At 43.3% G+C, this 27,675-nt stretch overlaps 1 protein-coding gene across 5 annotated transcripts in view; it reads right to left on the bottom strand.

Annotated features, from left to right (window-relative positions):
• plxdc2 (plexin domain containing 2) overlaps positions 1–22,793 on the bottom strand; it is a 506,097-nt gene extending 483,304 nt beyond the window's left edge. The window contains exons 1-2 of one of the 5 annotated variants that reach the window (XM_038798075.1): positions 22,777–22,793; positions 21,580–21,762 (exon numbers count right to left, since the gene is read on the bottom strand). In XM_038798075.1, coding sequence (XP_038654003.1) covers positions 21,580–21,694 — 115 coding nt within the window. In that variant the 5' untranslated portion in view covers positions 21,695–21,762; positions 22,777–22,793. Of the gene's footprint in view, positions 1–21,579; positions 21,763–21,900; positions 22,123–22,190; positions 22,216–22,344; positions 22,478–22,776 lie in introns of those variants that run through there. The other 4 variants (XM_038798074.1, XM_038798076.1, XM_038798073.1 and 1 more) reach the window with 4 other exon arrangements.
• Positions 22,794–27,675: the final 4,882 nt, after the last annotated feature.

Below are 27,675 nucleotides of genomic sequence, written 5' to 3'. Positions count from 1 at the left end.
TAATTTTTAAAAATAAACTTGTAGTGCTTTACTATACCAACTAACTCACCTTTTCTGCTCCCATCTTTCACATTCACAAACCAGAGTAGGCAAACTTGCTTGGGTATAGAGATTTTGTTCAGTTCAAGAATCCTTTCAGCTCCAAAAAGAAATTTACCCCTTTCCAGCACCAACTCAGCTAACCATCAATAATCACCTATTAAAAATACAGACACTGTATGTTGATAGCACCATGGTACAGTGGTTAGATCGGCAGTCTCACAGCACCAGGGACCCGGGTTCAATTTCAGCCTTGGATGACTTGTCTGTGTGGAGTTTGCAATTTCTCCCTGTGTCTGCATGGGTTTCCTCCGGGTGCTCCGATTTCCTCCCACAGTCCAAAGATTGATTGATTAATTGATTGATTGATGTGCAGGATAGGTGGATTGGCCATTCTAAATTGACCCTTAGGGTCCAATAGATTAGGCTGGGTTAAGGTAATATGGTGGGGGTGCTTTCAATGGGTCAGTGCAGACTCGATGGGCTTATGTGTACCACCTACAAGATGCATTGCAGAAACCCACCAAGGTTCCTTGGATGGCACATTCCAAACCCGCGACTTGAACCACCATGAAGGACAAGGGCAGCATAAACATTGGAACACCAGCACCCGCACGGTCCCTTCCAAGTCACACATCATCCTCACTTGGAACTATATCGCCGTTCCTTTACTGTTGCTGGGTCAAAAGCCTAGATCTCCCTCCCAAACAGGGGGACTATAAGGGTCTAGCGCATATAGAATTAACATGGCACTGAGTACAATACTGCACACACAATGATGCAAGCGAGCACATGTCCCAAACCTAGGGGTCAGGCCAGTATTGGCCAGAGCCATGTGCCGAGTAAGCATGGTGACGTCTCCGACCTTGTAGATTTATGCATTGTTCTTGTGGTTAATAAATACATAGAGTTAGTCTTGAGACTATGGGGACTTCATTAAGACCGACCGAATGGTCTGCACCACCCTATATAGTGGCAGCAAATGGAAAATCTTAAACCCTCCCAAAAATGCAGAGAAAAACTAAAATCCTGCTAGACGAAAAACAAATTTGATGAAGCATTCTGACTTGAAAAAAAGCTCAAGGATCAGACCCGCAGAGGAAAATCACCATGGAAACGCTCCAAAGAAAGGCTTGGAAGCTGAAGGCAGAGATTTACAATTCCTCGCTGCAGCAGAAAACTCCATTGGATATCTTGGAAGTCCAGCTTCAATTCCCAAGCAGAGACAGCAGACCTAATAGGGGTGACTTTAAAATTCTAGGATACAGCAACTCCTGAGAAACTTTTAATTCTTGCGTGGTAAGAAATTACTATTTAAAATCTCAGTCGGAATAAACGGAATCCTGCATCGACACCTCAACATGTGATGTCCAAGTTCACTTCGAAAAGAGAAAAATAATAATAATAACCTTTTATTGTCACAAGTATGAAGTTACTGTGAAAGCCCCTTATAAATAATGAATTGATTCAGAAGAATCGCAACTAAAGAATCAGAAAAAGTCAGGTTTTATTCTTGATTAATAAAGATCAGACCTTGATTAATAAGGGGATCAGGAGTTATGGGGAAAAGCCAGAATGGGGATGAGAAAAGTATCAGCCATGATTGAATAGTGGAGCAGACATGATCGGTCGAGTGGCCTAATTCTGCTCCTATGTCTTATGGTCTTGTAGGATTTGATGCTTTCACAACCCTGCTGAAGCGGGAAAGTCTGCAGCCAGTTGATCCAAACTGTCAATGTTCTTTTAATGCTGATCACAAGCACCATGTAGTTGCTTGGTGGCGTAGTGGTATTGTCACTGGACTAGTTAACCAGAGACCCAGAGTAATGCTCTGAGGACCCAGGTTCAGATCCTGCCACTGCAGGAGGGTGAAATTTGAATTCAATAAAAATCTGGAATTAAAAGTCTAATGATGACCATGAAGCCATTGTCAATTGTCGTAAAAACCCACCTGGTTCAGTAATGTCCTTGAAAGATGGAAATCTGCCATCCTGAGCAGGTCTGGCCTACATGTGACTCCAGACCCACAGCAATGTGGTTTACTCTGAACTGCCCCCTCAATGGAAATTGGGGATGGGCAATAAATGATGGCACAGGGCAACACAATGGCGCAGGGGTTAGCACTGCTGCCTCACGGTGCCGAGGCCCAGATTGGATCCCGGCTCTGGGTCACTGTCCATGTGAGGTTTGCACATTCTCTCGTGGATCTCGTCCCCGCAACCCAAAGATGTGCAGGGTAGGTGGATTGGCCACGCTAGATTGCGCCTTAATTGGACCAAAACAATTTGATACTCTAAAAAAAAATGATGTGAATCCCACATCCCATGAACGGATAAAAATAAACATTACAGCAGGGACCCATCGAAATGCACGACAGCACCATATTCAATTTCAGCAACTTCTTCAAGAAAAGCTACACTTTAAAATGATTTAACTGTGGGTCAAAAATTCAAATTAATCGATCAATTTGGGTTCATCAAAGGGCCAAGCCTAACGGAAAGATGATAATTACTAAAAAACCGTAGTACTGCAAGTCTAAGTGGTTTGGTGAACTGACTGATGAAGTAATTCCATTGCAATACTTTGATGAATCCTCAACCATCTCCAATGAAATAGTAAAAGTCTTTGATGTCTATTTTAATTTTCAATTTGTGGAGCACCCAGAGCTTAAAAAGAGGGACCGAAGAACCCCAATAAAGTACCGAATGAGAAAAAGAAAATACTCAAATAAACCACATGAAGGAGCCAGAGAGCAGGGAACTTTCTGGAAGTCTCAAAAATATATCCTTTCAGAAATCCCAAAAGACTACCTGAACTGCAACAGCAGGTGACAGTGCAGAGCGAGTAGCTGGCTGTGAATGAAGGAAAGTTATTTGATGAAACCCAAAATAGGGAAAAGGAAAATGAAATCAGGCTAAGAAATGCTCATATCAAAACTGAATTGGAACATTTGAAACTCAAGATTCAAACTGAGTGTAAATCCTTGAAAGAACAAGTGACACTAAAGTCGTCTATGAGTCACATGTTCAAGATTTAAACAAACAAAATTTGGAGGAGCTACAAAAGTACAAAACAGACATGACAGAGTTGAAGAAAATGGTTCGGGATTTGGAAAAAACTTGGAAAAACTTTAAATTTCCAAGGGGATATATGAAGAGATGAAAATCAAGAAGCTAGAAGGATAAAACACAGGTGAAGTTCTAACAAAAGAGTGTGAGCAGCCTCAAAAACTATTAGCAGAAGCACAATTACAGAATGGGAGCTTGAACAACAGCACAAAGAATTATAATCTTCCGGGTAAAAACAATCAGTGCAGAAAATCAAATTTCACAGCCGAAAGATGCATTTGATAAGAAAAAATTAGAAGTAATGAGAACACTGGCATGTTGCTCACAGCAAGTAGAACACTTGAAAGAGGACTTTAAATGCTTCAATTATGAACTTGTAGAAATAGCTTCAACAAAAATGGATCTTAGTTAAAACTTGATGAACTTCAGACATCAGAGGCGGAATTCTCCAACCCCCCCCCCCCCCCCCCCCCCCCCCCCCCCACCCCCCACCCCAGTCTTAGAATCTCCGGGGGAGGGGGGAGGGGGCGAATCCCGCCTCACCGCCCCGACGGCGGCTGCCGTATTCTCCAGTTTTCCCGCCGGCGTGTGACTTAGTCCCCGGAAAGGAGAATCCCAGCTCAGAAGTCTCTAGCAAGCATCGTGCAAAATGCTGGAAAGAGGGGAAGATGGATTAGAACAGTTGGTTGAAAGCAAACCTAATATCCAAAACTGATTAGCTTCTCAAATTTCAGTCCAAGCGGAACAACATGAAGGCTGAGATGCTCAGTATTGAAGAGAAAATCCAGACTTTTAAAGCAGAAATAGGTGAATTCTACGGGACAGACTGAAGATCTACCAACTGAATGGAAAGAATCTCTGAAGCAGTCATTCACTGTGGAAGTAAAAGATCCCAAAAAGAGCTGAATGCCCAGCCAAAAAATATTACATTTCCAGGAGTGAAACAGCTTAACTTACCAGAGCTGTTGCTGAACTGAATGAAAAGATTCATCAGCTCAAAAAACAACTAGAAAAGAAGTAATTAAAAATGTGAAACAATTGTGGAAATGTGAACTTTCATATGCATCACAGTGAGTCATGTGATGAAAGAAGAGGAGTAAATGCTATGGGACGAGAACAGCATTCGTCCTGTAAAGAAAATGGAATAAAATCAACAACAACCAACACCACTGCTGCCGATTCACCAAAGAGCAGTTCAACACCAAGGAATGGAAAAATAAGGCAAAACAACACCAGGTGCCAGGACAACCTCTAAATCAACAGGGTTTACCTGCAGTGACTGCCACTCCTCTGACCATAGTGTGAATGAAATATGGGAGGGTATGATGAATGTGCAAATCGTTATATATTATATTTAATATTTGTTGCAGTAATATTATTATAGAACCCTGGTTTAAAATACGTAGAACATAGAACATAGAACATTACAGCGCAGTACAGGCCCTTCAGCCCACGATGTTGCACCGTCCTGTGATACCCTTCTAAAGTCCCTCTACACTATTCCCTTATCGTCCATATGCCTATCCAATGACCATTTGAATGCATTTAGTGTTGGCGAGTCCACTACTGTTGCAGGCAGGGCATTCCACGCCCTTACTACTCTCTGAGTAAAGAACCTACCTCTGACATCTGTCCTATATCTATCTCCCCTCAATTTAAAGCTATGTCCCCTCGTGCTGGACATCACCATCCGAAGAAAAAGGCTCTCGATGTCCACCCTATCTAATCCTCTGATCATCTTGTATGCCTCAATTAAGTCCCCTCTTAACCTTCTTCTCTCTAACGAAAACAGCCTCAAGTCCTTCAGCCGTTCCTCATATGATCTTCCCTCCACACCAGGCAACATTCTTGTAAATCTCCTCTGTACCCTTTCCAATGCTTCCATATCCTTCCTATAATGTGGCGACCAGAACTGCACACAATACTCCAAATGCGGCCGCACCAGAGTTTTGTACAACTGCAACATGACCTCATGGCTCCGAAACTCAATTCCTCTACCAATAAAAGCTAACACACCGTACGCCTTCTTAACAACCCTCTCAACCTGGGTGGCAACTTTCAGGGATTTATGGACATGGACACCGAGATCTCTCTGCTTGTCCACACTACCAAGAATCTTACCATTAGCCCAGTACTCTGCCTTCCTGTTATTCCTTCCAAAATGAATCACCTCACACTTTTCTGCATTAAACTCCATTTACCACCTGTCAGCCCAGCTCTGCAGCTTATCTATGTCCCTCTATAACTTGTAACATCCTTCTGCACTGTCCACAACTCCACCGACTTTAGTGTCATCTGCAAATTTACTCACCCATCCTTCTACGCCATCCTCCAGGTCATTTATAAAAATGACAAACAGCAACGGCCCCAAAACAGATCCTTGTGGCACACCACTAGTAACTGGACACCAGTCAGAGCATTTCCCATCTACCACCACTCTTTGTCTTCTATCAGCTAGCCAATTTCTGATCCAAACTGCTAAATCACCCTGAATCCCATGCCTCTGTATTTTCTGCAATACCCTACCGTGGGGAACCTTATCAAACGCTTTACTGAAATCCATATACACCACATCAACTGCTTTATCTTCATCCACCTGTTTGGTCACCTTCTCGAAGAACTCAATGAGGTTTGTACGGCACGACCTACCCTTCACAAAACCATGTTGACTATCTCTAACCAAATTATTCCTTTCCAGATGATTATACATCCTATCTCTTATAAACCTTTCCAAGACTTTTCCCACAACAGAAGTAAGGCTCACTGGTCTATAGTTACCGGGGTTATCTCTACTCCCCTTCTTGTACAAGGGGACAACATTTGCTATCCTCCAGTCCTCTGGCACTATTCCTGTAGACAAAGCTGACTTAAAGATCAAAGCCAAAGGCTCAGCAATCTCCTCCCTAGCTTCCCAGAGAATCCTAGGATAAATCCCATCCGGCCCAGGGGACTTATCTATTTTCACACTTTCCAGAATCGCTAACACCTCCTCCTTATGAACCTCAAGCCCTTCTAGTCCAGTAGCCTGTATCTCAGTATTCTCCTCGACAACTTTGTCTTTTTCCTGTGTGAATACTGACGAAAAATACTCATTTAGCACCTCTCCTATCTCCTCAGACTCTACGCACAACTTCCCACTACTGTCCTTGACTGGCCCTACTCTTACCTTAGTCATTCTTTTATTCCTGACATACCTATAGAAAGCTTTAGGGTTATCCTTGATCCTACCTGCCAAAGACTTCTCACGTCCTCGCTTGGCTCTTCTTAGCTCTCTCTTTAGAGCCTTCCTAGCTAACTTGTAACTCTCAAGCGACCCAACTGAACCATCATGTCTCATCTTCACATAAGCCTCCTTCGTCCTCTTGACAAGTGTTTCAACTGCTTTAGTAACCCATGGTTCCCTCACTCGACCACTTCCTCCCTGCTAACAGGTACATACTTATCAAGGACACGCAGTAGCTGTTCCTTGAACATGCTCCACATTTCCATTGTGTCCATCCCCTGCAGTTTTCCTCTCCAGGCGATGCATCCTAAATCTTGCCTCATCGCATCATAATTGCCTTTCCCCCAGAAATAACTCTTGCCCTGCAGTTTATACCTATCCCTTTCCATCGCTAAAGTAAACGTAATCGAATTGTGGTCGCTATCACCAAAATACTCACCTACCTCCAAACCTAACACCTGTCCTGGTTCATTACCCAGTAATCAAATCCAATACGGCCTCGCCTCTTGTTAGTCTATCTACATACTGCATCAAGAAACCCTCCTGCACACATTGGACAAAAACGGATCCATCTAAAGTACTCGAACTATAGTGTTTCCAGTCAATATTTGGAAAGTTAAAGTCCCCCATAACAACTACCCTGTTATTTTCGCTCCTATCCAGAATCATCTTTGCAATCCTTTCCTCTACTTCTCTGGAACTTTTCAGAGGCCTATAGAAAAGCCCTAACAGGGTGACCTCTCCTTTCCTGTTTCTTAACTCAGCCCATACTACCTCAGTATTCGAGTCCTCATCAAATGTCCTCTCAGCCACCGTAATACTGTCCTTGACTAACAATGCCACCCCTCCCCCTCTCTTACCGCCTTCCCTGAGCTTACTGAAATATCTAAACCCCGGCACCTGCAACAACCATTCCTCGCCCTGCTCTATCCATGTCTCCGAAATGGCCACAACATCAAAGTCCCAGGTACTAACCCATGCCGCAAGCTCACCCACCTTATTCCGGATGCTCCTGGCATTGAAGTAGACGCACTTTAGACCACCTTCCTTCCTGCCGGTACACTCCTGCAACTTTGAAACCTTACTCATGACCTCACTACTCTCAGCTTCTTGTGTACTGGAGCTACAATTCAGTTTCCCAATCCCCTGCTGAACTAGTTTAAACCCTCCCGAAGAGCATTAGCAAACCTCCCCCCGAGGATATTAGTACCCCTCTGGTCCAGGTGTAGACCATCCATAGAGGCAGTATGTCTGCAAAAACTGTAATTAAGGAGTCATAAAAAGTGATGTCATGATTGATTCCAACCACCTACTTGGTTACAGATAAAGGGCTAAAGTGATATTGTTCTGATTTCTGGAGATTCCCTGGAGATGAGATAATTTTTGAGAGGTTATATTTAATCCTAGCTAAGCAGGCCAGGTGACAGTTTAGTGGGATAGTGATGATGTAATTAATGGGAGGAGCCACATTTGTTTGTATTTTGCAGTTGGCGTTAGGATTTGAGTCTGACAATACAGAAGGATTTTAAGTTTTGCTAAAAGCTGCTAGGTTGAGCAGAGGTGTACCGAATCTGCTCGAGATTGTTTCTCTCTCCAAAAGTCTCTACAATAATAATCTTTATTGGCATAAGTAGGCTTACATTAACACTGCAATGAAGTTACTGTGAAAAGTCCCAAGTCGCCTCATTCCGGCACCTGTTCAGGTACACAGAGGGAAAATTCATAATTTTGAAATTACCTAACAGCACGTCTTTCGGGGCTTCTGGGAAGAAACTGGAGCACCCGTAGAAAACCCACGCAGACACAGGGAGAATGTGCAGACTCCACACAGACAGTGACCGAAGCCAGGAATCGATACTGGGACCCTGGAGCTGTGAAGTAACAGTACTAAAGACTGTGCGACCGTACACATGTAAGCAAGCTAAGCAAGTAATCAGTTCGCTAACTTTATTTATATGTGGCATTTAAACTATTGGGTTGCTTAATTGGCGTCAGTAGCAGGTATAGATAATAGGTTTATGGTTTCCCTTGTGTTTGAGAACTGTTTAACTGATGATTGTAAAGATATTTATTTGATGTTAATGTGATTAATTCTGTGGTTGAATCAAAGTATGTTTTAACGTAGAAGGTACCTACTGGTCAGAAGCATCACTCTTGGGTGAAGTATCCTTTCCTCACAATTTTACAAATTTTAGAAAATTGTTCAGGGTTCTTGTCCAGTATCCTAACAAATGCTGGGACCTGTCTGGTATCCTAACAATGGTTACCAGGGGCGAGATTCTGCGCGAATCGTCAGAGCGGAAAAAACGGTGCAAACCCTGGTGGGAACCACTCCGGCGGGGACCACCCCAAAGGTGCGGAATCCTCCAGGAATCTTCAGGGGCTAGGACCACGCCGGAGCGGTTTGCACCACGCCGGCCAGCGAGGAAGGGGCTTGGCACCACGCCAACCAGCACCGAAAGGCGACCGCCAGCTGGAGCGAGTTGGCACATGTGCGAGAGCACCAACGTGTGCTGGCGTCATCCCCGCACATGGGCAGGGTTGGTTCATCTCCGCGTCTGCCATCGCGGATCAGTACAAGGCTGATGCGGAGGAATAGAGTGCCCCCACGGCACAGGCCCGCCCGTGGATCGGTGGGCCACGATCGTGGTCCAGGCCACCGTGGGGGCACCCCCCCCCGGGGCCATATCGTCCCCCGCCCCCCCCCCCCCCCCCCGAGGACCCCGGAGGCCACCCACGGAGCTGGGTCCCGCTGGTGGGGACCAACCTTGATTTATGCCGGCGGGACCCTCGAAGCGGGTGGGACTTCGGCATATCGCGGCCCGGAGAATTCGGGCAGCCCCGGGGCCCATTGCGTCGCGCAGGTTCCCGCTATTCTGCGAGGCAGGCGGCACGATTCACGCCGGGGTGATTTTTGGGGGGCTGGAGAATTCGGAGGACAGACGGGGCGAGATTTACGCCGAACCCCAGTGATTCTAAAACCCGGTGGGGGGGTCGGTGAATCCCGCCCCATGGTCTCCAAATTGCCTGAATCATGATCTCCAAGACGTGACGGGGATGGTGGGGTAGGAGTAATAACAATATAGATACATGGGGTAAACTAGAATGACTTGCAATATTATAGTCGTTTGGCAGTACAAAATTGAGTATTGCTGAAAAAGAGACATGCTGTCAAAGCTTTTCATCGTACTCTCATCAGGACAATTTGTAAGAATACTAATTGTAAATTAAACTATTGTTCGCTTTACAATTGATATTCTTGTGAATTGCCCTGATGAGTATAAGACAAAAGACTGTGACATATTGGATAAAGATTTGGGTTAGATGTGTAGTATAAGGATCTGATACATGTAGGGCGGATTTGCCGTCCTCATCGTGCTTGACCTGGTGACGCGACGAGGCCATTGAATCTTACGAGGGGCCTCTCGTGGGATTCGCGATGCTGGAGACTTCTCAGGAGATTCAACCGGACCTTGTGAAACATCGAAAGATCCATTTCAGCATATTTAAATGAGCCATGAGGCACATTTACATATGCCTGTGCCATTTTCTCCTAACGCCTGTAAACTAATAGCTTCCCTATTGAGGCGATGACCGACTGCCGTTTACTACAGGTCCACACAAACGTAAACCAGTCCTGATGGCATCTAATCACACTCTCAGGCCATTGGAGATCATAGGCGCTTGTAGGCCTCCTGGTGGTCAGCCTTAGGGCAGCCTAGACCTGCTGATGCCACCCAGGCATCTTGGCACTGCCAGACTGGCACACTGGCGGTGTTACCTGGACAGCCTAGCAGGGTTATCTGGTGCCCAGGTGGCACTGCCAGGGTGCCAAGCTGGCTGTATCATGGTGCCAGTGGCATTTTTCCCACACCAGGGATGAGGCCCAAGACTGCCCTGCCCTGATGAGGTGGGGTGCGGGAGGGCTTGAAGACCCCCCAACAAGTGAGCTGGGGCGTTGGGGGATCCATGGGTTGTACTGGGAGATCGAGACTCCATTTGAAAATGGTGTCCCCCGCGGCAGCACAGTGGCGCAGTGGTTAGCACGGCTGCCTCACGGCGCTGAGGTCCCAGGTTCGATTCCGGCTCTGGGTCACTGCCCGTGTGGAGTTTGCACATTCTCCCCGTGTTCGCCCCCACACCCCAAAGATGTACAGGGTAGGTGGATTGGCTATGCTAAATCGTTCCTTAATTGGAAAAAATGAATTGAGCACTCTATATTTATTTCATAAAAGGAAAATGGTGCCCCGATCTCTTCCAGCACTGGCAAGCAGAGCTCGCCGGTGCTGTAAATGGGACTGAGTGCGGCCTCATTGGGCGTTCCTTGCCGAGGCCCCAGAATGAAGCAGAGTCCGGTTTAATGGCATGGCTTTTCTCAGCATTCCAATCACTGGGAAACACCCATCTAATCACACTCGGCACGGGACTCGGTTTCATTTCCGTTAAATCGCAATCTCAGTGCGGTTGAATAGTAGCGTGGCCCTCACCCAAAAAGCTAATGTGAAACACCCCACCAAACTCACCCAAAATGACACTTCAAAATGTTTTGATTGAATCACCCCCATAGGGTTAATGGGACTGAGCACAGTAACCCACACAGTGATGTGGGAGAATGCATGAAGTGCACTTAAGGGTCACTTTCTTGCTGGGCAGAGCTGTGTGCACAAGCAATCATGGAGACAGTGCCACGATTGAGCCCTTTATTGTGTATATGTACATAGTTCATGTGGTTAGTAAATATGTACAGTAAACCTACTTAAGATCACAATGCCTTCACTAAGACTTACTGAATGTTATCCAGTGCCCTACAACAGGGTGCACCTACACCACAGGGACAGCTGCAGCTCAAGGGCAATTATGGATGAGCTGACCGAGACATCCCATAGAATCAAAGAATTTACAGTGCAGAAGGAGCCCATCGGGTCTGCACCAGCTCTTTGAATGAGCAACCTACTTAAGCCCATGCCTCCACCCTATCCCCGTATCCCAGTAACACCACCTCACCTTTTTGGACACTAAGGGCAATTTAGCAGGGCCAATCTACCTAACCTTCACATCTTTGGACTGTGGGAGGAAATCGGAGCACCCGGAGGAAACCCACGCAGACTCGGGGAGAACCTGCAGACTCCGCACAGTGACCCAAGTCGGGAATGGAACCTGGCACCCTGGAGCTGTGAAGCAACAGTGCTAACCACTATGCTACCATGCCACCCTTAAAAGAACATGAAAGAACTTTTAGAAATGGTATAAATTAGGCACGTTGAACTCCATGTCCGAATTCCCATCATGATCTTGGGCAATGTTTTATACCAGGAATGTTAAATCACAACATTTAATTTAACTGTTAGTCCAAGCAACAAATAGTGATAATGAGACAGGTGCTGGATTTCCTTTAAGGAATCTATAAAATGATTTACTTTTAACAAAAAACAACTGGGATTCAGCCCGTTACCACGTGTAACTGCGAATGTTTTGAGTTCACAAACACAATTCCTATTTAACAAGTTCCCAGTTTTATTTTCAATGGCAGAAAATAAAATGAAACATGTAGGGAGGGAGCCAAAACTAGAGCATAAGCCATCCACTTCTTAAGGTGATCAAAGTCAGCATGGGCAGAGGTTAATAGACGTTAAGACACTTTACAGGTTAGAAATCCATACTGATAAGAGGGAATTCTTGAAGCATTGTCACAGACAGAATTTATGGGCTAAGTTTTCCAATTTTTCAGCAGTGCCGCAGCGGATGGGAAAAACAGTGTGGAAGCCGCCAGCCACAACGGCGGTTTACTCTGCCGAATTGTTCAGCTGATAGCCAAGTAAAGCTGAAGGATTAGGTCCCACAATGTAATGCTGGCAGGGCGGGTTCAGTTTTTCAAAGAACGGCACGCCTTTAGAAGAAATAGAAGACCGTATCCCCGCCAAACCCCGACCCCTGCCATTGGACGAGAAATCCGGAGACTCACGGTACTGTTCTGGACTCCACGTTTGAATCCCACCATGGCAGCTGGTGAAATCTAAATTCAATTTTTAAAAATTTAGCATTCCTCCCACTTTCAAGGAATTGCTGTTTATTACCACGGCTGTTTAGATTTTTAAAATAACTTCTGAGTACACAATTATTTTTTTTTCAACTAAGGGGCCAAATCACCTATCCTGCACATCTTTGGGTTGTGGGGGTGAGACCCAAGCAGACTCGGGAACCTTGGTTGTTTAGCTGACTGCAACTGGTTCATTGGTTTTCTGATGCTCTTGGTCTCCGCAGTGTTGATTCTTGCCACTTTGAAAATAGGCAATAAACATGGCAGTGTCACCCATGTAACCTATTAAAAGTCAAAAGTCCTTTTCCAAATAAGATGGCTAGTAAGACCGATAAACATCCTACGTTGCTATTTGACAGTTTGAAATTTGCCGAGTCTGGGTTTGGATTAGGGACCATTAGAAAACAATAAGAGATGAATGGCAACCCCTTCACATTCATCTAACATACATTGAGCTTCAGTGCATCTTTCGTCCATGATAAGCAAGAAAGATGAATAGATAGAATGTGAAAGACCTTTTGTTGATGTTTCATCCTTAAACAAGGGGATGTGTGAATTTCCTAGGTGGCTGTGAATGTTCATATTTCATTAGGTATTTGCTTGATGCTCAGGACTGTCCGTAGCTGATACCACCAAATGTCACACGATTGAATCAGCCATTTTAACAGTCCATTTTTGTTCAAAATATTGTCTGAAAGTTATAATCCACTGGAACATCATACCAATAATAATTAAATTTGTACTGCTCATCGACAAGACCAGTGATTAGTTGTTTGGCAGAGTGAATTAAATCGCAGAATACAACTCCTAAAGCACTTGTAAAAATTCACAGAAAACCCCAGAGTACATAGCTTTATATGAATATGAATCATCCAGTCAGGCTTGATAAGTCTTAAATGTGAATGTGAATGCAATATAATGTGATTTCCAAAACAAATAATAATAAAATGTTGAATTCGAATGTAATGAAATTTGAATTCTCTTAATTCAATAACTGTGAACAATGACCATACTCACCAGGAACTGAGGTGCTCAATTTGAAAGAAAACATCAATAATTAAGAGACTAACATAATGACACCGGAAATGTGTGACAGCATTCAGCACACATCAAGTTTAAACCTCAGTACCTGATGGATAATGTTATACTGCTGTATCCATACATTAGCATGGTCATTTCCAGCAGGTTTGAAAAAGATTGCTGGACTGTCCGACCTCACTTTTTTCACTTAAAAAAAGAAAATAATCTTCATTGTTGCAAGTAGGCTTACATTGACACTGCAATGAAGTTACTGTGAAAAGCCCCTTGTCGCCATATTCCGGCGCTTGTTCGGGTACATAGAGGGAGAATTCAGAATGCCCAATTCATCTAACAGCATGTCTTTTGGGACTTGTGGGAGGAAACCAGGGCACCTGGAGGAAACCCACGCAGGCACAGGGAGAACGTGCAGACTCCGCACAGACAGTGGCCCAAGCCAGGAATTGAACCTGAGACCCTGGTGCTGTGAAGCAACAATGCTAACCACTGTGATACCCTACAGCCCCATTAGAATGAAAGGTACATGGACCTTGAGATGAACAGCCATTTTCTCCTGGCAACTTCCACAAGTCTTTCACTTCAAAAAAAAAATCAGAACTAGAAAACCATGCTGCACCTGTACGATGACATGTTTAATGACAAAAACCTTCCAACTTTATATGTGCTTTGAAAGCTACACTATTGCGAATGATGCTCAGAGCTTACCACGCATCATACTGGCATCTTGTTACATTCATATTGTAAACAAAATATTAGAAGATGTTCTTATGAGTGTGAAAAGAGGCTAAGCCGCAGAACAGCAATGTTTGCACACTAGTGTAAAATCAATGGCATTTGTGAAGTATTATAGCTTGATGAAAGGTGGTTAGGCAGGTCTTTGTTGCATAATAATAAAAAATTAAGCATTTCATCATATTAAACACGACGCATTTATGTTTTACTGCACAAAAATATGGAAACGTACTTCATATTTAATTATTTTTACAAGGGAAAGAATCATCACTCTTATTAGCAGTAGTACAGAATAACTATCATACAGGGCTCAATGACAGACATTTGCAACTTAACCAGCCAATGAGAAAAGAAGCTTTACAAAAGGCAATTATCCATCCCTGTTTCCTCATCACTGGCTTTGTGCCTGTTTTACTTTTATAATGCCTTCTTCCCATGCCAAGTACAGGTATTTATTTCCTGTCAATCTGCACCATCAAAATGTTTAATCTGTGTGATATTAATTACACTTCCACGTAGATGTATTCATAATACATGATCAGGAATTCTTTCAAAGGATGACAGTAACACTGCAATGAAGTTACTGTGAAAAGCCCCTGTTCGTCACACAGAGGGAGAATCAGAATGTCCAAATCGTCTATCACCAGTGTGAGCTGTGAATTGTAGCTGGTCATTGTCACAGTGGGGCATTCTGTAAATTTTATGGCACAAATATACTTGCGAGAGCTTCATTAGCACCATACATTTCTCTATTTTCTTCAGAACAAACTAGATCATAATCTATTTCTCCTCTAAATGCCACAGTTCAACTGTTCCTGCAAAGTTGCAGCATTTATCGTGCTTCCCACAGTCATATTTAAACAATTTGCCTGAAACTGCAAATTGTCTCATTAAGGGAAAGGGTCTGAATCAGAGTTTTCACATAAACCTCAACATTGCGAAAGGGAGAGCTCCATTGTGAACACATATCAGCCTTTCTCCAAAGTCCAGTGGTTACTGTGTATTATTCTTTAAGCCTGCTAGTTAGATGTAGCCTGGGAAGAAACATCTTGTGTAGAGTTTCCCCACCACCTGCAGTCACATCATGCAGTGTTGTTTCAGTGACATCATGGAGAGCACTGACCTAAGCCCTCAATCGCCATTCATCCAGGAAGAATCCACACAAATGTATTTATCCCAGTCTCCCTTTCCTGGGCAACTACAAAACACAGAACATGAGAACAAGAGACAATTGAATATGCAAATGTGTTGTGAAGCAATCAGATGAATACAGTCATTGCAAATAAAGGACTACATTTTACAATTACCAATAAGGATATGGACCTTACTCGAGTAATATCCAAAAACTCTTGCATTCCTGGTATCCATATGGATGGCAATTGTTTACCACAAATATGGGCAAGATTGGCCACTATTAACCCCAATAGTGCTCAAGGCAAAACATTTCAATTTCGTCACTCAAAAGCCCAATTTTATATTTTTTTTAGTGCAGTACTTAAACAATTCCCCGTGTGCTCCTCCACCGCCTCAAGAAGGTGTAATCGTATCAATCAGTTATCCTATTACAATTGTACATCCAGCCTAATTTTACAATTGGACTGATGTCTTTCCTACCTCGTTAAGCTAGCAGAATTCCCAATTCATAGGGAATAAGTTTGTGACTATTGTTTGCAGGATATATGGGTGCAGCAATGCCTCCCAATGTAATTGTGATTAGTATTTTCTGTCAGTAATACAGCCAAATCAATCCCCAACAGCAAAATCTCAATTTTGGGGGGAAAATATGAGTTAATTAGTAATTCAATGCCACAAGTAACTAACCATACATGAGACATGCCTGAGTAAAATAAAATGTGAAACAGTTTGTTTTACTACAGCAAAATGCCCACACTTTCATTGCACAGCACTACACAAAATAGAAAGTAATGTTGCAAAATAGTAGCCTTCATTTTGAAGGAGTGATTTTATTTTGATTACACTTCCGAAACAGTTTGGGGATTTTTTTTCTGCAATAGAAAGGAGCTATAAGAATGCAGGTTGTTGTAATTAAGAATACCAAATTTATGAAGTGTGCATTGAATCTTATGAAGCAAATGGTTTGAATAATTACATTGCCTTTCTAACCGAAAACTATATTAGCCAACATGCGGATATCTTAATCCATTGTGGATACAGCAATGAAAAGTGTGGTAAATTGGAATTTTGCTATTTTTCTACATCGTTTAGTTATTCATTTGTGCTTCCTGTTCACATTTTGTAGATTTTTTTCTTTTTAACAGTTAGTTTTCAAAATAAAGCTTGGCAAACATCGAATCCCAGGTTGATTACCATTACTGCAACGTGTACAAGGATGACCTGGATTAAGTTGTTTAATTTTCCTTTTCTCCTCTTTTCTCACTTCCACTGCAGCCAGCTCAGCTGAGTCAGACAACTCGGCGAGTGAGGAATTATGGTTGTGACCCCATTATGCATCCCTTGTTGGAGCACAGTGATAAAATCTCAATGAGATGTTGTGGATTACAGTCCCATTAATCACAAACTTCATCAAAAAATGAAACTTTGGTTTTTTTTTTAACCGTCCTCACACCTTCTAATGAAATGCTTTATTGATATTCAAAACAATTTACATGTCTTTTTTTGTATTTGTCAGATTCTCAGGTCTAGATTTTTGCTCCAAGAGCAGAGAAGGGACATTTGCCGGCCCAGCCACTTGGGTCTGGGAAAAATAATTCAAGCAGGTTGAACTTTCATTCCGGGGTCAGAGGATGGGTGGGGCAGGCTGGAGTAGAAGTCAGCCCTCCTCCCAGAATGAGTGTAGAGGCTGTTGAGTGTGGAGATGGGATGGAGAAAAGGCACTGTGTTTAAGTTTTCAAAAATGAATGCAACAAAAAAAAACAGCCCTTCAGCCGTCACCAAGCTTCCCCATTATCCTCACATCACCTTGCCACCCTATGCTCCTCTACCCATCCTCAAAGTCATCTCATAGACCCTATGCAAGCCTCTACCTACCCTATGGTTCCTCATATTTCCAATGCCATTCATACCCCCACTCACCCTCCTATGCCAACTCAGTAACACCTCATGCCAACTAATATCCCTCAGCCACCACCCTTTGTCCTTACTCGCACCAAGTTAATTTATCTAGTATCCACCAAGGTCAAATATCAGGAGCCATGCTGACATAAAATGATGTTATATGTCTATTGAGACTTCACTATGTTAAAAAAAAGCATTCTAGTTGATAAATACTCAATTCATTGAAATTTATTTAACTAATCTCTAATGAAAACATTTCACTAAAGTACTTAATCTCCAGTGAAAACATACACTTCTATCCTATAACCAGTTGGTTATCAAACTTCAATCAAACCTGTCACCCCATTGTGATAATATTAAATTGGAAAATCAATCATGTAGAATAAATCCTATGATGATAGATAGCTCTCAGGCCCATGTCAATAGACATAGTGAAATAGCAGGTACTACATTTTTAAGATTATATATTTTGTTTTATATTAGAGCCCAGCAAAGTTAAATTTCTTGACAGCATTGACAGCTCCAGTGAGCTTTTGTTGTTAAATGTTCTCAGACAGCTAGACAGTTCTCAGACAGTTTGACAGTTCTCCAACAGCTTGACAGTTCTCAGGCAGCTTGACAGTTACAATGAGTTTATACATGTTTAACTCATAATCATGTTTACTTTTAAAAATCCCAAAAGGCACCTCCCACAAAGGTGCCCTGGACAATATTGAAATGGGTACCTGACCTCCCCGAAAGGGTAGCCAGTCTATCTAAATGAACCAGCAAGATTCACCCTTGTTCCTGTCTTGTCTAATCTGCATGCTTTGGAGTTCAGACAGCCACTTCACCAAAATCATACAAATGGAAGCAGCTGCCTCATGAACCATTTATGTGTGATTTTTAACCCCCCCCCCCCCCCCCCCCCCCCCCCAACCCTGGAAAAATGGAAGAGGCTGAGTTCAGGGGCAGAGCTTATGGATTCAGGTCTCTGCCAGCATTTTCATGCAGACGGAGAGAGCCTCTCCATTTGAGCAAAGTTTCAGGTCATAAAATAAGCAATTTTAACATTCCAAATTCAAAGATCATCCTCCTTCTACTTCTTATGGGCATGCTGACTTCCTCAAAGAGCAGGTTGCAAAAATTCCAGATTGGCCATTCAGGAAGTTTGTATTTTGTTGAGTGCTACTGGAGTCCCAATATTTGTCAAACATCTTTCTCCATGCCATTTTGTCAGCAAATTTTTTTAAAAATCATATCTAAATAATGCATGCATATCAGTTATGGCATCACCAATTGTGCATCCCATTTTGCAAAGACCTGGAAAATGTATCTGGAGAACAATAACAGCCCTTCAAAGAATTACGGACTCCATTAATACACATTGCTGATTCTAAATCATGCATCTATTTCTAGACCTCAACGCACATCTGAGTTTCATAAACCAATGATTATTCAGTTTCAGCTGAACCCAGCCCAGCCTACCAAACCCAGTGTTGAAACCACAGTTTTAACCTTTGGCCAAATAACATAGGCTGGATCCATGTTAAAGAATCCACTCACATTGTTATAAATAATTCTTCTACTTGAGTTCTCTATCAAAAGGCAGGTCCTTGGTGATTATTTACTAAACCACAGCAAAGTGCTGTGATTTTTGTACTATGGGTAGAGCAAAGGGGTGGGCGCCTAGTCCACTTCAGCCGGACTAAATCTCATGCTGTTGGCATTAATCTGATTCAAACAATTAAGTAACTGAAGAAACTCTTAGAGAGAAATAATTTCAATCCCTTCAGGGCTGAACCAAGCAAAGATCACTCATCCCAAGTGATTTCAATTAGAAAGGTCTTTATTAACAATTAACAGAATTAACAGTACCTTAATGTAGCAAACCATAGGACCATAAACTATGAGAGCAGAATTAGAAGTTCAGGCCATTGACTCTGCTGTTAAGTTGCGGTTGATACCTTCCTCATCCCTATTCTCCTGGCTTCTTCCCATACCCCAAGATCTCCTTATTAATCAAGAAATCAAGTCCCAGGCAACATAATATGTGAAAATCCTTATCCTTTTACTACTACCTGTTAAATCTTTATTGGTATAAACTCCACTGGCAAATAGATTAGCTAGTACCTTAGGGCAGCATGGTGGCCTAGTGATTAGCACAGCTGCCTCACGGCGCTGAGGTCCCAGGTTCGATCCCGGCTCTGGGTCATTGTCCGTGTGGAGTTTGCACATTCTCCCCGTGTCTGCGTGGGTTTCACCCCCACAACCCAAAAATGTGCAGAGTAGGTAGATTGGCCACACTAAATTGCCCCTTAATTGAAAAAAATAATTGGGTAATCTAAATTTATTTTAAAAAAAGATTAGCTAGTACCACAAATTTCAGAACCAAACCCAAATACAGGTTGTGTAGAGAAGACAATATATTAACCGCTGATAGCTTTGAGGACAGAATCCTTTATCCTCAACCTAATGTAATTAACTTTCTAAAACATCATGCAAACAGTATCGCTTCGCAATGTTCTTTCCTAAATGATTTAAAACTCAGCTATGGACATTTATGACAGTACAAAACATTTCTTGCTCTATTAATTCTGCCCATGATAAACTATCACAAAGATTTTGTTCATGATGTGGAGATGCCGGCGTTGGACTGGGGTGAGCACAGTAAGAAGTCTTACAACACCAGGTTAAAGTCCAACAGGTTTGTTTCATACACTAGCTTTCAGAGCGCAGCTCCTTCCTGAGCAGTGCTCCAAAAGCTAGTGTTTGAAACAAACCTGTTGGACTTTAACCTGGTGTTGTAAGACTTCTTACTAAAGATTTTGGTATACTCAACTTGTTGGTGTTGCAAAACTGTTGCAAAGAGTTAAACTTGGGGACTTGGCCCAGAGGCACCAATGTTACCAGTTGCCTGCTGCTCTGGGAAGGGGCAAACCCTGCAGCAGTTTGTTAACCTCAAATGCAAATTCTTAAACATGTACTATTTTACCTGTCTGAAAGAGCAACACATTGGCAAGCATTCGGTCATTTTTTTAAAAGAAAGAATCAACAAACTTTGGACAGTCTGGATATTTGATGGACCGAAACGCCTTCCCTCCTTTTTTACTGTTAAAAATCTTGCAATACAGTGGCTGAAAAAAAGTCTGCTTCACCAAATGAGATCTCAGGCAGAGGTACAGTGAGCGAGCTGGGCTTTAAGGCGGTTTTGGGTGGACAATAAATGCATTTGTCACATTTCTTCAGTCACTGCTAAAATGGTTGGTCAAAAACAAAAAAAAATACAGGAATGAATCAGAGACACAGAGAAAACTTGATGAGCAACAACAGATCTCAACTCCATCTCAGCTTTGCAACAGTGAGTGCCTGCTGAGAGCCCCTCCACTTGCCGCACTGAGAGCAAGCCAATGATTGAAAGCAACATTGGGAATCAGTTCAACACCGGCACAGGCTCTCGAACTTCAACCCAACTTTTCAGAGCCACTGGCTCTCTGTGGGAACTGCAGAATCAAAACCCACATTAATCCTCAAACTCCAATGTACTTAAGATCGTTGCAAGTGCTCAAGCAAAAATGCATTCCCACAGGAACCTAAGCAAGTTGGACCAGCAGTTCATTCATCACCAACTGCTGGTAGACAGCTACATTTCCATATTGACTGTGAAGTGGAAAGAGCATTTTATCCTGGAACAATCTTCGCCAATCCTCTTTGCAATAGGAAGAAAACTGCCTGATACCGGGCACAACCCGATGAAACCGATTTCGCCGGTAAAATAACAGTGGTAATAAGCGACCAGTGGGTGAGATTTTAATTCGAGGGCTGCATTGAAGCCAGCGATGCAGCGGCTTGCTGGATCCATGGGCACAGTTAAAAATACACGGGGCAGCGCTGATCCACACTGACTGCTGCCCCACAAAGCGAAGGGTTAACGTGCACTCGCTCCCCCCCCCCCCCCCCCCTCATCTCTGACAAATGTAATGTAACATGCATTTAATAACATGCTTCCTGCTTTCCAATTTAGCTGTACTGTCTGTGCAGATCCACATACTGTGAAGTAGCAGGAGGCATGCGGTATCCAAATGGAGCATTTAACTTTCCTGAATCTCAGCAAATTCCTCCAGCCCCGGCTCCCACATGCAGCACATTTTTTTAAAAAAGGAATTGCATCTGGACGGCAGCAAAAACAAAAAGTACTCCCACCTCAAATAAAAACAAAGTGCATGTGTTAAGGAAACTTCCACTATACCCCTTCCCGGGTCTGTCTGCAGATTGTCAGAAACTTATAAAAGAAAAAAATGCAACGAAGGAACAAACTTCAGAACTTAACTTGTTATGCAGCCTTTTATTTTTTGATTTAAATTAGAAACTGCGCCTTGTTATGAAGAGCGGGCTGGGCTAAGCCAGGCTCGAACCGCTTCTCTTACCAGCAGCATCCAGTGTTTGGCCGCCTTGCCCCCGGCTGTGGTGCAGCAGGTTTCCCAGGGTTACAAAGAAGCAGACTCCAGCGCCCAGAAAGCCGGCTTTCCTCACACCCGCCATGACGATCGCCACAAGTTCACACTTGCCGACTCGACGAGTCAGACCTCGAGTGTTTGTTTTTCTTCTCTCTGAATATGGAAAGCACACTTCCAGTCACTTCCACACACCAAAAAACAATAAACACCTCACAAAGCCACTCCGGCAGCCCGAACCCACTCCCGCTCGCTTGCCAGTTGCAGAAAGGACAGGAAAGCAAATCAATTCACCCACGCGATGAAGGGGAGGCCAAACTGGCGCTTAAATTACAGCAGCCTCTGAATGTCCCGAGCTGCTGGAATAATTTACTCAGGAGCGAGACGCGAGGCTGATGGCTTCACTTTGCTGCTACTCCACTCCAGCGAGAGCTCATAGTGTGTCTGTCTAACCGGAAGTATTCTTCCCCAAATCTCCACACTGTGAGTGCAGCTCACAGCCAGAGGCAGACTTTATCATCTGGTGGGACAAGTCAGTGTACCCCCACCCCCAGCTCCCCCAACCCAGCAATACACAGTCAGACCTTTGTCAACCTGGAGGGAGCAGCCTGTGTGTCACTGCTTCTACCGACCTCCCCCACCCCCTCTACACACACACCCACAGCCAGACTTTACAATCTGCAGGGAGCAGTTACTGTATAACCCACCCACCCCCCAAAAAAATAAAAGCCCAATCACCTCGGGAAATGACACCCCCTTAGACCTCTCTCTGCATCTGAGAGCCAGAGTGTCTCGCCTTGCCACTATTTGGGTTACTCAATCCTATGTATTATAAAAACTCCAACCGCATGTGTGCTTTATTTTCGACTGGCTGTCCATTGCACTCCGTATGCCCAACCTCCCGACTGAGGGATGCGCTGACGCTGCTGCTATTTTCCACCTTAAACAGTATCTGGGTCAGAACAGAACTTACGTGCGCTAGATTTCATTCTAACGTGTGCTTCTCTTACTTTCACCTCCCTATAATTTTTTAAAATTAAGATTAAACATGAGATGCACAGAAAACATCCACGCCACCGTACTGACAGATGAATCGCGTTGGTTATTTGTCCAAAGCAAATTCACTCTAACAATTTACGCAATTCGCTAGTTCATTCTAACTAAACCCACTTGTTCAGTTGTATAATCTGCTTCAAACCAAAACGAGGGTTTAGTATTTATTGTCCACATCGAATTAACTACACTTGAGGCCTTCCTTCCTTATACCGCATGACCTATATTGTATTAATAGAATGTACTCTTATTAAAGGGAGAACTGTCAGCAGTTAAACCTTTTCTAATGTCAAATTCACGAACAACTTCGTCTACCCTGACATAGCAATGCACAGCTGCAACTTCAAAAGAGCACCCTCTACTGCAACCGTGTGGCGCTTATATAGCCTGCATCCCCTGTCCGAGCAACATTGGGTAATTTTAGTATTCTGATTTGTTCTATTTAAATTGGATCTAGGCTGAAAGTTCACAAGTGTTCCAAACGGTATTTAGAAGGAACACCTCATCCTATCTGGGAAAATAAGAAAGGATTTGTTGGAGTTCAAGATTGGCAATCTCGCTGGAGATTGTGTTTCCCAGTCATCCATAATTGCTGTAAGAAAGTTACAGCTACGACTTCCTCGAGGTAGTGGCAATGGCAGAGCATTGTTATTAATGAAGTATAGTAGATTTCATGTTATCCGGGTATACTGCAATTACTTTGAAACATGGGAACTGATGTTCTCAATCAATAAAGCAAACTAAAAGTATAAGAAGAGATAATGCTTTTTGTTGCTGCCTTTGTAAAATCTTGATTTCAGGGCAACTGCCGTGTGTCATTTTAGCAGGATTATTCTAGTGGATTCTTTGTTTCATTTTCCTTTGTTCTGGACAAAATTCTAGATTTTTTTACCTTTGAGCCATATGACCTGATATAACAATAAATGACTGGGCAAAGAGGCAGTGGATGAAATCTAATGTGGATAAACATGGGCTAATTGGAGGACAATTTAGGATTCAACACTCCTGGGAATATGCTGTTGGGTATGGATAAACAATAACACCGAGGAGATCAAGTGCATAATTCCCTGAAAGTGAAAGTAGATAAAGTCAGAAGAAAAAAGAATTTTCAGTGGGAAATAAATAGAATCACCAAAGTGATTTCAAGGATGAGAAAGTATAGTGATGAGGAGATATTTGTGTTTCTAGGAGCATTTTCACTGGAGCAAAGACGATTAAGAGTAAATCTAATAGAGGCCTTTAAAACTGTGATGTGAAAGATTTCCACAGACAGAATGAGGAAATGTTATTTCCTCTCTTCCAGAATGTAACAACAATAAGGATAATCGATATAAAATCATAATTAACTGTGTCGATGAAGGGGTTCAAACACATTTCCTCACACAGAGGAGCATAAAACCGACTCTGGGGTCTCAGCCTCAAAAGGAATCTTTCACCTGCCACTCCTCTTTCAAAACCTGAAACTTCTCCTCTCATTTGCCCATATGTGCATATAACACACATTGGCTTTGCATCCTTATCTGCATTGGCACAATTGACAAAACCATACCCCAAGAAATCATCTTTGCTCCTGTGTTAAGTTTCTTCTTTGAAGGCTGTTAACCAGAGGTGCTGGAGCTCTGTACAGAGCACACCTAGCACTGCTCTGTCCTTCCATGGATTCTCCTGAATAGCTCTCTCCAGCAGGTTCAGATTTGAGATCCTGTCCAGTAGGTACACTGCCTATTTGTGTCTCTGGCCATCTCTTCCTTCCAACAAAACAATTCATCTTCATAGTCTTCTTGCTTTGCTTGCAAGTAGCTAGAAAATGGAAGAAGCTCACTCCTGTGATTTGGTGCCAAAAGGACGTAGGTACAGAGCGCTTGATGTCAAGTGTACGTCAGGGTGTATGACCTGCTCACTGCTACTGCTTATGGTCGGAAGCCTGCAAGCAACTTTATTTTGTTCTCACTTAAATGTCAGAGGAGCTGAGATTTTCGATTTAAATGTTGGTAGTGGCCATTAGGCGCTTCTTCTGTGATAGGGACCACCGCAGGAATGCCATGACCGATCGTTCCGCTACCCTCTCAACACTCACCCACGACCCACCCACAGGTTGCGACCCGCACTTTGAAAAACCCAGGATTAAAAGATATGCTTCAAAATGTATAGATCAATGGACTTTGAGGCTAAAATTAAATGAATTGTAAGGGTTCTCAAGCCTGACAAATGACTATGCAGGGAAAAGTTAACAATTGGCAATTTGGGGCAGCGTGGTGGCGATGTGGTTCACACAGCTGCCTCACGGCGCCGAGGTCCCAAGTTTGATCCCGGCTCTGGGTCACTGTCCATGTGGAGTTTACACATTCTCCCCGTGTTTGCGTGGGTTTCGCCCCCACAACCCAAAATGATGTGCAGGGTAGGTGGATTGGCCGCGTTAAATTGCCCCTTAATTGGAAAAAATGAATTGGGTACTCTAAATTTATTTTAAAAAACAATTGGCAATTAAGCATATTCTGTTGTGACCACTGCTGATGACTGTGATTGGTTATTTAATGTATGTATGACAGATCAAATAACAAGATCAAAGCAGACCGGCAACATCAGAACATAGGAAGAGACCCTAACAAAAAGAGGCTAAAAAAGAAAGAGAAAAGATATTTGTTGCACATACTTCAGGAAGAAATAGAGAGTGAAGTGGCTTCATGAGCCATCTGTAGCCACAAGAGTCAATGTGAAGCAAGAACCGCCTGAACTGGTATACTGATTGCCTTCTTTTGTTGCTTTGTAATTTGTCTGGATACCACTGCATCAAGTGTCTCTTTGTCTCAAAATGTACTGTTTCGTCACTGAAACACCATAGATTTGACTAGTAAACCAGATTAACTAGAGGAACACATAGCAAAATACAAGCCTCACCCTCCTGTTGCTTCACAAGCAAATATCCCTTGGCATTGTTTCAATCAGAAAAGGTGGTGTTTTATTTTTTAATATACTTATTGAAAAATGTCTGACCTGGACACCAATAATGAACAGTAAGAAGTCTTACAACACCAGGTTAAAGTCCAACAGGTTTGTTTCAAACATGAGCTTTCGGAGCACTGCTCCTTCCTCAAGTGAAGACATTCACCTGAGGAAGGAGCAGCGCTCCGAAAGCTCGTGTTTGAAACAAACCTGTTGGACTTTAACCTGGTGTTGTAAAACATCTTGCTGTGCTTACCCCAGTCCAACGCCGGCATCTCCACATCATGACCAATAATGAAGTTCACAAGTTTCTTTTGCCAGTCGAGGATGCACCCTAGGCACAACTATTTTCAGCTGAGTCATCAATAACCATCTCTCTATCATAATGTCAGAAGTGGTGATGTTCGCCAATGATTGCATAATGTTTAGCACCATTCATGACTTCTCAGATACTGAAGCAACCTGCGCCCAAATGCAGCAAGACCTGGACCATATTCAGACTTGGGCTGATAAGTGGAAAGTAACACATGCGCTACACAAGTGGCCAGGGAATTACCAGCTTCAACAAGACTTAATCTGACCATCTCCCCTTAACATTAAATGGCATTATCAGCGCAGAATCCCCCAGATATCAATAACCTGGGGATTATCATTGACCAGAAACTGAAGTGGACCAGCCATATAGATACTGTGGCTGCAAGAGCAAGTCAGAGGTTGGAAATTCAGTGGAGAGTAACTCATCTCCTGACTCTCCAAAGCCAGTCCAGAATCTACAAAGCACAATTCAGAAGCATAATGGAATACTATCCGTTTGCCTGGATGAGTTCAGCTCCAACAGCACTCAAGAAGCTCAACACCATTCAGGACAAGGCAGATTCACTAGATTGCACACCATCTGCCACCTTAAATATTCACTCCCTCCAGCATCAATGCACAATGGCAACAGTGTGTGCCACCTACAAGATGCACTGCAGCAACTCACCAAAGCTCTTTCAACAGCACCTTCCAAACCTATTTGGTGGGATTCTCTGGTGCGCCCCCGAGATTCTCCACCTCGTCTGCCGGCCAATGGGGTTTCCTATTGTTGGCAGCCCCACGCTGTCGGGAAACACCCGGGCTGCTGGCACAATGGAGAATCCCGACAGTGAAGAATCAGCTCATTATCTCTATCATCTAGAAGGACAGGGATAGCAGATGCATAGAACTACAACTTCCTGCAGGTTTCCTCCAAATCACATAATCCTGACTTGGAACTATAGCCATTCCTTCACTGCCACTGGGTCAAAATCCTCGTACACCCTGTTTCACAGCAGATGACCTGCAGTGGTTCAAGATGTGGCTCACCACCACCTGCTCAAGGGTAACTAGAAATGGGAAATAAAAGTTGGCCGAGCCAGTAATGCCCCCCCCCCCCAATTAATGAAAAAATCTCTGACGACTATGAGTTTCAATATCATCAATGGCTGGTTTAGGACTTATCACAGCTCTCATAACATGGAAGGTTGTCAGTTAATTTTCATTGAATGCTTCATTAACAAAGAAACAAAGAAACTAAGAAAAATACAGCACAGGAATAGGCCCTTCGGTCCTCCAAGCCTGCACCGATCAGGTGTCCTATCCAGATCATCTGTTCATTTGCCAGACAAGTCTTAAAGGTCGCTAACTCATCTGCTTCAACCACCTCACTTGGCAGTGCATTTCAGTCCACCACCATCCTCTGTGTAAAAATCTTCCCCCGCACATCTCCACTGAACGCATCCCTCCTCACCTTGAAATTGTGCCCCCTTGTAATTGTCATTTCCGCCCTGGGAAAAAGCCTCCAACTGGTCACCCTATCTAGACCCCTCATTATTTTATAAACTTCTATCAGGTCGCCCCTCAGCCTCCGTTTCTCCAGGGAGAAAATCCCTGTTTATTCAACCTCTCCTCATAGCTAATACCATCCATACCAGGCAACATCCTGGTAAACATTTCTGTACTCTCTCCAAAGCCTCCACATCTTTCTGGTAGTGTGGTGACCAGAATTGGACACAGTTTCCCAAATGTGGCCTCATCAATGTTCTATATAACTGC

The sequence above is a fragment of the Scyliorhinus canicula genome, chromosome 5 (genome assembly GCF_902713615.1).
Source record: "Scyliorhinus canicula chromosome 5, sScyCan1.1, whole genome shotgun sequence".
NCBI classification, from domain to species: domain Eukaryota; kingdom Metazoa; phylum Chordata; class Chondrichthyes; order Carcharhiniformes; family Scyliorhinidae; genus Scyliorhinus; species Scyliorhinus canicula.
The sequence above is the reverse complement of the archived record's forward strand: the minus strand, read 5'-3'. Positions and strand labels throughout refer to the sequence as shown.